This window comes from Somniosus microcephalus, chromosome 16 (genome assembly GCF_052327205.1).
Source record: "Somniosus microcephalus isolate GS21.2 chromosome 16, FLI_Smic_1.0, whole genome shotgun sequence".
NCBI classification, from domain to species: Eukaryota; Metazoa; Chordata; class Chondrichthyes; order Squaliformes; family Somniosidae; genus Somniosus; species Somniosus microcephalus.
The window spans coordinates 97,833,299-97,845,362 of NC_141002.1; the positions used below are offsets into that span (position 1 = coordinate 97,833,299).

At 46.8% G+C, this 12,064-nt stretch overlaps 1 protein-coding gene across 1 annotated transcript in view; it reads left to right on the plus strand.

Moving 5' to 3' along the window:
• LOC147106420 (GLIPR1-like protein 1) overlaps nt 1-12,064 on the plus strand; it is a 34,533-nt gene that overhangs the window by 4,653 nt on the left and 17,816 nt on the right. Inside the window, exon 2 of the mRNA XM_086009518.1 lies at nt 9,574-9,822. Coding sequence (XP_085865644.1) covers nt 9,574-9,822 — 249 coding nt within the window. The remainder of the gene's footprint in view (nt 1-9,573; nt 9,823-12,064) is intronic.

Consider the following 12,064-nt stretch of genomic DNA (forward strand, 5'->3'; position numbering starts at 1 on the left):
ATCTGAGGAAGGATGTTCTTGCCATGGAAGGAGTTCAGCGAAGATTCACCAGGCTGATACCTGGGATGGCAGGAATGATGTATGAGGAGAGATTGGGTCGATTGTGCTTGTACTCGCTGGAGTTTAGAAGAATGAGAGGGGATCTCATTGAAACTTATAAAATTCTGACAGGACTGGACAGACTAGGTGCAGGAAGGATGTTCCCGATGGCGGGGGAGTCCAGAACCAGGGGTCACAGTCTAAGGATAAGGGGTAAGCCATTTAGGACAGAGCTTGAGGAGGAATTTCTTCACCCAGAGAGTGGTGAACCTGTGGAATTCTCTACCACAGAAGGCAGTGGAGGCCAATTCATTAAATATATTCAAGAAGGAGTTAGATATATTTCTTAAGGCTAAAGGGATCAAGGGATATGGGGAGAAGGCAGGGATAGGGTACTGAATTTGGATGATCAGCCATGATCGCATTGAATGGCGGAGCAGGCTCGAGGGGCCGAATGGCCTACTCCTGCTCCTATCTTCTATGTTTCTATGTTAACATTGCTGGAGATACAGCCGATCCCGGGATATTTGGCTCATCCGGTTTACTGCACATACAGTGACCATTTTGAAAACCGAGTGACTGCTGCCAATGAACCGGAAGCTGCACAGAAACATTCTGCACATAAATGTCAGGTCCCAAATTTGAAAAAGTAACGTTCACCACAACAGACAGAGGAGCTGATAGCGATAAGCACACTCACCGAGAGTACAATAAAACTCTCACAAGCTGACAACATCCTAATATCACCTTCAAGTCACATTTCCTCGTTAAATTGTACTGGAAGGTTTAGCAGTTCATTCTGATGAATTATTCGCACCGCTGCCGCTCTCTCTTCTCGCGTTCCTTCTCCGCCCTCCCTCTCGTTTTCCTCCCCAGTCTCTTTGTCTAGTGCTCCTCACTCTATCTTTCCACACTGCCTCTATTCTCTTTCTCAATGATCCTTTTGCCAGCCGATTAAATCCTAACATCCTGCGCCTGCATTCTGTTCACCAGCCGTGTGTTCAAACCACAACAGAGGACCCGATAGCGATAAACACACTCCATGAGAGTACAATGAAACTCTCACAAGCTGACAACATCCTAATATCACCTTCAAGTCACATTACAGACCTCACAATACCTGAAATTTCCACCTCTCACCTTTCCCTTTCACTAATCTGTGGGAGGTGCGGCGAGAACAAACAAAAAACCACTGGAACTGCACATGCGCAACTACTTTATGTCGTTGGCAGCAGTCGCCTCCTTTTGAAACTAAGGACGCCTGCAACTAAAGGACACCTGATGTGAGTTCCTTAGGTGTCGATTGGGTTTATACTCACTGGAGTTTAGAAGATTGAGAGGGGATCTCATCGAAACCTATAAAATTCTGTCAGGTCTGGACAGACTAGATGCAGAAAGGATGTTTCTGATGGCCGGGGAGTCCAGAACCAGGGGTCACAGTCTAAGGATAAGGGGTAAGCCATTTAGGACTGAAATGAGGAGGAATTTCTTCACCCAGAGAGTGGTGAACCTGTGGAATTCTCTACCACAGAGGGCGGTGGAGGCCAGTTCATTAAATATATTCAAGAAAGAGTTGGATATATTTCTTAAGGCTAAAGGGATCAAGGGATATGGGGAGAAGGCAGGGACAAGGTACTGAATTTGGATGATCAGCCATGATCTCATTGAATGGCGGAGCAGGCTCGAGGGGCCGAATGGCCTACTCCTGCTTCTATCTTCTATGTTTCTATGTTTCACTGTACTTCCAATTGTGAAATTTTGTTTTCTTGCCATTCCTGCAAATGTGGCGTGCAGAAATCCTGCTTTAAGGAGACTTGTCACCTTTGAACCTGAGGCTTTCACCTCCCAATCTGATTGAGTTCAGTGGTCAGTGTACCTACAAACAGATTTGACCAGGCTTCCACCTGTTTCTTAGTGTTGTGTGGGTGAGGGAGGAAAGGAGGTTGATTTTCCAGATGGCTAAACAAATAAAAAGCATTGTGATTTGTCACTGCGGGAGCAAGTGGATGCTGTGAAGAGAGAAGGAATTGAGGATTCAAGAGCTAGTCGCACAGGTTTCCAGAATTCTGAAAAGAAAAGTGGACGTCTTGAAGGGCTGGGAAAAGAAATGACTACCGGGGATAGGAAAGGGAAGCAAGATGGCCGATGTTGATGAAGCGCTGCTTAGGAGGTTTAATTACAAAAAGAGCTCAGAAAATCCCGCTTAACGGCTGCCTGTTGAAAGCTAAAGCTAATGAGCTTGCCAAAGAACTCGACATGGAAAGGTTCGATTGAGGCGGAGTTCCGTCTTTTTGATTCGATGGATGATCACTGTGACATCTACGGAGAGAAGATTGATGCCGAAAACGTTTCTTCACTGAAAGACTACGATAGCAGAAGCTGCAGAGAGTGTAAGTGAAAATGTGCCAGCGCTGGAAATTCCCAAAGCTAGAGAGGTAGATTCTGCACTGTACTGCGTCGAGTAATCAAGTCAAAAGCTAGTGAAATGTTTGATCAATTTTATGTACTGGAAGCAAAAGTGTGGAGGTTGATAACCTCTGATCACCAAAACAAAAATCACAGAATTCTTCACAGCATAATTACAGAAACTCCTGAGCCGTGAGTGTAGTGTATGTACTTTGCAGAAGGAACTATATTCTGCAGCCCCTGTGTACTGCAGTACCAGTAGTGACCACCCCTGTATATAAGCCTGTGTAGTAACTTTGCATAGTAGTTCCAGTTTTGTCTCCACTCAGTAAACACCTGTTGTAACCAACTCCTGCAGTCCGTGTCTCAATTACACACGGACATAATACTGGCGACGAGCAGATCCGAACTTACCCACAGTTCTGCACCACCTCATGGGGATCTATCCCTGAAGCGAAGTTGTTAGAGGTCGAGGCCAGAAGGAAGAAAGAAAAGAAAAACAAACAGAAGAAACGGGCGTCGACCGTGGGCAACCGCCTCTGATTTATCGGAGTTGAAGATTTGCAGGAGAGGCTGCCGAGAGCGGGGCTTGGTTATCCTGTCTATGGTGTTCCAGCTAATCGGGCTGGTGGCAGGTAGTACACTGATCCTTCCTGGGCTGCGGCGGGCTAGAGCTCGATCAGGTGGCTTTTCAACGGGGCCGAGCAGCGTTGTCGGGAAGAGGAGAGAGAGAGAGAGAGGGTGGAGCACACAGGGCGCGGCCGGTGCTACGAAGCCGGGCAGCGTACAGACCCGAGAAGAGGGAGGAAAGTGTCCCGTAGGGTTTGCTCTGACGACGGGAAAATAAAATAAATTAGAAGCGCAGAAAGCCGCGAGGAGCTGCAGTTTGCCACGGGGACCGCGGAGAGCGGCGTTAGCAGCAGCACGGGGGGGGGGGAAGTGCGCGAAGACCATAGGGCGTCGCCATCAAGGCATAAAAACGGCAGCAACAGCGCTAGCAGCAGTGGAGAAGACAGAAAGCGCGGGAGGCGCCATCTTAGATTTCCAAGATGCCAAAGACTGGCAATATCACTGCCTTTGATAATGCAATAGAAGACTGGACCATGTATGTGGAAAGAGTCGAAGTATATTGCAAGGCAAACGAAGTAGCTGATGAGAAAAAGGCATCGGTAATACTAAACTTAATGGGCGCAAGAACGTACGGCCTATTGTGGAACCTGATCACTCCAACCAAACCGATGGCGAAGAGTTTTAACGAAATTGTTGATATCCTACAGGAACACCTAAATCCTACACCGCTGCTGATAGCAGAAAGATTTAAATTCCACAAGAGAAATCAGCATAAAGATGAGAGCAATGCTGATTACCTTACGGAACTACGCAAGCTATCAAAGCACTGCCAGTTCGGAGCAGGACTGGCAGTTACCCTACGGGACAAATTTGTCTGTGGACTCCTGAGTGAAGGAACCCAGAAGAGGTTACTCTCAGAGAAAGAGCTGACGCTAGATAAGGCTTTCAGCGTGGCAGTATCGTACGAAGCAGCAGCAAGGGGAGCTGCGAAAATACAGCAAAAGCCACAGGAATACGGCACCCATGAAATGACACGGGGATTTGAAAAATGTTATCGCTGTGGCAGAACAACCCATGACCAGAAGGACTGCTGGTCCAAGGACAAAATATGCAGGCAATGCGGAAAGATGGGACACATTGCATGAGTTTGCAGGTCTGGGAAGAAGACTAACGACAACAAAAAGGCTACTAAGGAACAGTACAGGAAAGTACAAAAGATGACGGACGGTAGTTCCGAAGACCAGAAGAGCGATAGTGAATCCGGGAACAAGAGACTAAGCTGTCTCAAACTTCACAACGTAATCGCAAAAGAGGATCACCGAACCATTTGGGTCACCCTCACGATAGCAGGGTCCCAAGTCAAAATGGAATTGGATACAGGATCAGCCCTGACCGTCATGAATCGACGAGACTACGAGCGGCTATTCTCACACATACCCTTGAAAGAGACATCCATTGTCTTGAAGACGTATACGGGGCAGAAAGTATACCCCAGAGGGAAAATAAGGGTGCCTGTCGAATACAACGGCAAGGAAATACAGAAATTGTATCTGTACATACTGCAAGATGGTGGACCACCGTTATTGGGACGTGAATGGATCAGAAAGATAAGTTTAGACTGGCACTCCATTCAGGCACTGACTGTGGCTGGTAAAAAGGATGACGACGTCACACCTGGACGATTGTCAAAAATCTTAGCTAACGCCAAAGAGGTATTTCAACAAGAACTGGGAACTCTTAAAGGCGTAACCGCCTCGATAAAAATAGAAGAGAATGCAATTCCCAAGTTTTTCAAAGCAAGACCGGTACCGTATGCAATTCGCCCAGCCGTCGAGGCAGAGCTGGAGAATCTGGAGAATGCAGGCGTGTTATCTAAGGTAGACTGGAGCGAGTGGGCGACACCCATCGTTCCTGTCATGAAGAAAACGTTAAACAATAAGTCTGAGGAGCCAAGGAAGGTTCGCATCTGTGGGGACTTCAAGGTGATGGTGAACCCAGTCCTTCACACAGTACAGTATCCTCTCCCGAGGATAGAAGATATTTTCGCCTCACTATCTGGAGGGAAGCGTTTTACAAAAATTGACCTAGCACAAGCATATTTGCAGATGGAGGTTGAAGAATCCTCGAGGAAGTATCTCACGATAAACACTCACAAAGGTCTTTACCAGTATAATCGACTGGTATTCGGAGTAGCATCAGCTCCGGCGATATGGCAAAAAGCGATGGAACAAGTCCTGCAAGGGATTCCGGGGACTCAGTGTTACTTGAACGACATCCTAGTGACAGGTGAAGATGACAGTGAACACCTTGCCAACCTAGAGCAGGTGCTCACTAGACTAAGAGAACATGGGCTACGAACCAATCGCCCCAAGTGCGAGTTTTTTAAGAAACAGATATCGTATTGTGGCCACGTGATTGATGAAGAGGGGTTACATAAGTCCCCTGACAAAATTGAAGCGGTAGTTAAGGCTCCAGCGCCTGAAAATGTGTCGCAACTGAGGTCATTCCTCGGATTGGTGAATTACTACCATAAGTTTTTGCCGAATTTGTTCACAATTCTGCACCCACTGAACGCCCTACTACAAACTGGAGTAGCATGGAAATGGAGCGATGAATGTAAGCGGGCCTTTCAGAAGAGTAAAGACCTAATCACTTCAAGAGAAGTATTGGCTCACTACAACCCATCACTACCGATAAGACTGGCGTGTGATGCATCTCCCTACGGCATTGGAGCGGTACTGTCACATAAATTCCTTGATGGTTCAGAGAGGCCAATAGCTTTTGCGTCACGCTCGTTAACTTCAGCCGAGTGTAACTACGCCCAGATTGACAGAGAGGCCCTCAGCCTGGTGTGGCAGGTGAAGAAGTTCAATCACTACCTGCACGGTCAGAAATTTACTCTACTAACTGATCATCAACCTCTTGTCTCCATTTTCAACCCTCAGAAGGACGTCCCGATAATGACAGCACAACAGCTACAGAGGTGGTCCCTTTTCCTAGGGGCACACCAATATGACATCGAGTAGAAAGGAACTAAACAGCATGGGAATGCTGATGGATTGTCGCGCCTACCGTTGCCGACGGTGGAAGAAGCACCTGCAGTGGATCCTGTGGAGATATTCCACTCGACCATAGTCGAATGTCTACCTGTGACGAATGCAAACATAGAAAAGGAAACACGAAATGACCCGACACTCTCCAGGGTCTATGATTTAACGGTGAAGGGATGGCCAGCACATGGTGAACCACTGTTGCCAGCATTCTCGCCGAGAAGAGAACAGCTGTCAGTGTGCCGAGGAACCTTGATGTGTGGATCCAGAGTAGTAATTCCACCCAAATTGAAGGATAGAGTGCTCAATGAGCTTCATGAGGGTCATCTGGGAGGGGTAAAAATGAAGAACTTAGCCAGAGCGTTTGTGTGGTGGCCGGGAATCGATAGAGAAATCGAAGAGATGACCAAGAGCTGTACAGGATGCCAGAAGGTCCAAAACGCCCCACCACAAGCCCCTCTACATCCATGGGAGTGGCCCTCATCTCCATGGCAAAGGGTGCACATTGATTTTGCTGGTCCATTTATGGACTCGATGTTTTTAATTGCGGTGGATGCACATTCAAAGTGGCCAGAGGTAATAAAAATGTCCTCAACCACCACAGAAAAAACTATCACAGTCTTACGAACCATATTCGCCAGGAATGGGCTGCCTGAACAGATTTGCTCCGACAATGGACCACAGTTTGTGTCCGAAGAGTTCCGGAGGTTCTTAAAGAACAATGGTGTTAAGCATTACACATCCGCCCCATATCATCCAGCCACCAATGGATTGGCTGAGAGGTTCGTTCAAACATTCAAGAAGGCTATCAAGGCAATGTGTAATGAAGATATACCCCTACAACACAAGGTGGATAACTTCTTGTTTGCCTACCGGAATGCGACACATGCGGTTACCAACCAAACTCCAGCCATGATGTTCTTCAATCGAAGACTACGATGCCGCTTGGATTTGGTTAAGTCAAACATCAGAAGAGATGTGGAGAACAGGCAGTTTCAGAATATGAATGAAAGGCCGACCAGGAGTTTTAAGATAGGTCAACCAGTTTTGGCCCGGGACTACCGCACAGAGAAATGGCAGCCAGGAACGATCTGTACACGACAAGGACCTCTCATGTATACCGTGGACGTTGGAGAGAGCATTGAAAGATGCCATGCTGACCAGATTCTAGAGTCACTGGAAAACGTCAATTCCACACCATGATCCGATACACCTGGCGATGAAACCGAAGTACCAATTGCATCTACCTCAGAATCGGTGATATTGGAAGCAGACGAACCCAACAACGACGTTGATTCTGAATCAACTTTGCCAGAAGAACCTGACACCCCAAAGAGGCGTTATCCAGACAGAATCAGGAAGCCTCCTCAAAGACTGAATTTATAATTGCTTAACTTCAGCTAATGTATAGCAATTGTAATTGTAAATATGTTATTTAATTATTAATCGAATGTTATGTACTGTTTAGCTAAAAGGGGAGGAATTGTAGTGTATGTACTTTGCAGAAGGAACTATATTCTGCAGCCCCTGTATACTGCAGTACCAGTAGTGACCACCCCTGTATATAAGCCTGTGTAGTAACTTTGCATAGTAGTTCCAGTTTTGTCTCCACTCAGTAAACACCTGTTGTAACCAACTCCTGCAGTCCGTGTCTCAATTACACACGGACATAATAGTGAGCATTTTTCTTTCATTCTTAAGATGTTATACTGTATCCACCTTTATTGGAAAATGTATGAAATTTAGGCAAATAAAAGTTCTTTATGGAAAAGAAACTACTAGTTTGTTGCCACAAGCATTAGCATTGACATCAACCTTGTGTATCCTCTATATCCTCTCACTAGCTGTTACAGTGAAGTTTTTGTTTGCCTTTTAATGTACAAAAAATGATGTACAAGAGTTACTTTGCTTCCCCACAGCTCCTAATCTCTCACCATTAAGAAAATATTCCGAATTGTCTTTCTTGGATCCGACATTGAACTCTATCCTCACATTGAACTCTATATTGCCACAGTTTTGCCCACTCACTTAGTCTATCCATGTTCCTTTGTAACTTCCTGCTCTCATCTACACAACTTATTGTGCCTTCTAACTTAGTGTCATCTGCAAACTTAGATGTACAACTCTCTGGGGGAGAAATTGAGTATAGCCCCGTTTGCTAAAAGTAGCGCCCCGGAAGCATTCGCGCCCGCCCACCGGAAATTGAGTGGTTGCGCCCCAACGGGAAGCGCGGCGCTACTGGAGGCGCCCCGCATCCCTCTTGGGGCGCTGCGACTGAATATCATGGCGCAACGTGCCGCAGCGCCACATGCTGTGGCACGTCGCGCTGCGGTATTGCAGGCCTTCCTCCCCTTCTTAAAGGGGAGGCGCCTTGTGCAGCGCGATCTGGGGCCCAGCTGGGTCCCCGAGGATTGGGAGTGCAGGCAAAACAGCCCGGCACCAAGGAGAAGTGCCGGGCTCTTGGAGCGCAGCCGGCACTCCGCGGGGATGGGGGGGGGTTCAGGAGGACGGGGACGGGAGCGCAGGCAGGTGCTGGCAGGCGGCCAACAACAAAAATGGCCACCCCGCACCTCACCTTTAATTTGCGCCTCCCTGGCCGCAGGTAGGCCCCCCTGAACCGGTCGGACATAGCATCCGGCGGTATATCAGGGGGCGCTGCCGAATATCGCAGCCGGGGCGTCAGCGGGGCGCTGCGCACACCGATGATGTCATCGGCAGTGGCGCAGCGCTAACGGTTAGCGCCACCACTAACGTCCCGCGGAATTTAGCGGGAGGCGTGGGCAGTGCCGTGCCTGGGCGCCCGTTGGCTTGCGACCCACTTAGCGCCCTCTTAAGGCGCTAATGGGTGGCGCAACCTACTGAATTTCTCCCCCTCTATTCCTTCATTCAAAAGGGAATTGGATAAATACTTGAAGGGGAAAAATTTGCAGGGCTGTGGGCATAGAGCAGGGGGGAGTGGAACTAATTGGAGAGCTCTTTCAAAGAGCCGGCACAGGCACGATGGGCTGAATGGCCTCCTGTGGTGTATCATTCTATGATATATATGGTGAAACGCTGAGGCTCCAGTGCAGATAGTACAACTTTCGCAGCTCCATGCGAGGAATTTCAGGGCTCATACTTCTAGCATGAAAATAAATAACTCGAAAGATTTCTTGTCTCGTGGTGCAGAGAAGATTTTCCACAGGTTTTAATTTACAGTTGAATGAGTGGGATGATTAATACTGCAAACTGTCAAGAAAAATTGGATAAGTGGCTTCTTTAGTGCTGTTAAACTCCCTCATTGAGAGCTCAAGTTGCTGTTGGTCAGAATGCTGAGTTGAAATTACTACTGGTGTATAACACATAATAATGGCAAATGCAAAGTGGCAGTAAATATGGCACTGACATAATTATCACTGAGTTTTATTGTTAGTGGTTATAGGCACTGAACTGAGGATGCTAAGAGAAAAAAATGTAGTACATGATATGAAATGTCCTTATATTATTGTAACTTTTTTCATATATCTAGAGCTGGGATGCAGGTCTTGCTAAAACGGCAAAAGCATGGAGCAAGACTTGCAAGTTCAAAAATAATCCCCACCTGAAGACTAAAGGAAAAGGCCATCCTAATTTTGAAACTATAGGAGAAAATATCTATGCTGTATCAGGCCAATTCTCTCTCACAGAAGCTATTAAAGAATGGTTCGATGAAAGGGATGATTATATTTATGCGACAAGAAAATGCAACACAACAAAAAGGTGTGATCGTTATACCCAGGTAATCCTTACTTTTGCCTCCACTATACTCCCTCCCTGTGAAAAATATTGTCTATCCCACATTTCCTCCTAGTCAAGAGGATACACAGTTTAAATTGTAGCCTTCTCCATTGGTACCAGTACTGCTCCATGATAAATTGGGATGAGGTGTGATTCAGCAGGTCGAACAGGGCAATAAATACTTCCTCCCAAAGGGTGAATACCTTGCTTCTGTATAGCATTTTGTATCCTGGCCTTTGTGAGAACTGCCAAAACATGCTTGACCCAGGAATGCAGTCTCAGTAATGGGCACCTCTGGGCTTGAATACATAGGCTTCTGGCTTATGAAGCATGCGTCTTATAATTTGCATTATCAAATGACCTAGAAAATCGAAATTTTTAAATGGTGACCTAATTTCCGAATAGGACACCGGCAACAATCTCACTTAGAGAGGTCACATGGAACGGTGTGGGAAATGGAATTGTCACCCTGGTCAGTGGAAGATGCTTTACTAAAACTAAGGCATACTGCTGGGACAAAGCAGTAGTAGGCTTAATCCGCAGTTGGCTGGGCAATACCGTACCTGGGTATTCTTTAGACACACTAGGGTGGATCTTGACTTTGTGCGATAATGCTAAAACGGGTGATAGCGAGTCGGCAGCCCATTTTACAGACCAATTTCTCCCCATAGTCTTTGGAAAAATTATGTAAGCACCAGTTTACTGAGTTTATTATATCCCTGTGCACAATGGCAAGATGACCAAATTGCCGAACACACAAAATGGTCTGAATTTTCAGCTGTGGCTCAGTGGGTAGCCTCTGAGTCAGAATATTGTGGGTTCAAGTCCCGACTCCAGAGACTTAAGCACAAAAATCTAGGCTGACACTCCCAGTGCGGTACTGAGGGAGTGCTGCACTGTCGGAGGTGTCGTCTTTCAGATGAGACGTTAAACTGAGGCCCCGTCTGCTCTCTCAGGTGGACGTAAAAGATCCCATGGCACTATTTCGAAGAAGAGCAGGGGGAGTTATCCCTGGTGTCCTGGGGCCAATATTTATCCCTCAATCAACATCACTAAAACAGATTATGTGGTCATTATCACATTGCTGTTTGTGGGAGCTTGCTGTGTGCAAATTGGCTGCCGCGTTTCCTACATTTATAACAGTGACTACACTTCAAAAAGTACTTAATTGGCTGTAAAGCCAGAGGTCGTGAAAGGCGCTATAGAAATGCAAGTCATTCTTTTTTTATACTAATATTTCCCTTGAAGAACAGGCACTTGGTTTGAAATTTAGTTTGTCAAACAAATCTGAGCAATACCATCAATACTTATAACTTGTAAATACAGCCACAAAGATGACCACATACGGTGTTGATGAAGACCATCGACATATATTTGGTACAAAAGCAAAATACTACAGATGCTGGAAATCTGAAATAAAAACAGAAGATGCTGGAAATACTCAGCAGGTCAGGCAGCATCTGTGGAGAGAGAAACAGAGTTAACGTTTCAGGTCGATGACTCTGCGTCAGCCAGTTGTGACGAAGGGTCATCGACCTGAAACGTTAACTCTGTTTCTTTCCACAGATGCTGCCTGACCGGCTGAGTGTTTCCGACATATATTTGGTTTTGGGCAGTCAGCACAATTCAGTCCACAATAGACACATTCGATTCGCACCTGCTTCAAAGCAACTTTAATTGAATTGATTTCTGATGAAAGGCAAGCAACCATGTTCCTGCATCTGAGATGAATCCAGCTGTCATTTTGGGAGTATGGAGAAGGTATACTGAGTTTGGAAATATGGGTAAAGACAAAAGGGTGATTTTAACCCCAGAGCACGTTTTTGGGCGGTGGGGGGGGAGTGCGGAACTGGCATAAATTTTGAGGTCGGGGTATTTTAATTCTCGGGCCTCATTGCACATGCCGTCAATCAGCAACCTGCCTGAATTGGGTGGAAAACGGCAGCTGGCCAGCAAGTGGGAGAGAAAGTTCGAACTGCCCACCAGCACCAAGGGAGAACTCACCGTCGAGCAGGTAAGCCGTGGGGAGGGGTGGGTAGATGCTCGACAGTGTGTTGTGGGTGCTGAGGTGGGCAGCCCAGGGCAGCAGAGGCCCAAACTTTCCATGTGGGGCCCGGAGGAACATTCCTACTTCTGGCCCCGCTAAGGAAAGTACATACCTTGGAGGACCTCTGCTACTTTTAGTCACTTAGCGGTGTGGCCACGGCAAGCTCCAAGCAGGGTTAAATGCCATTGGAGTCCTA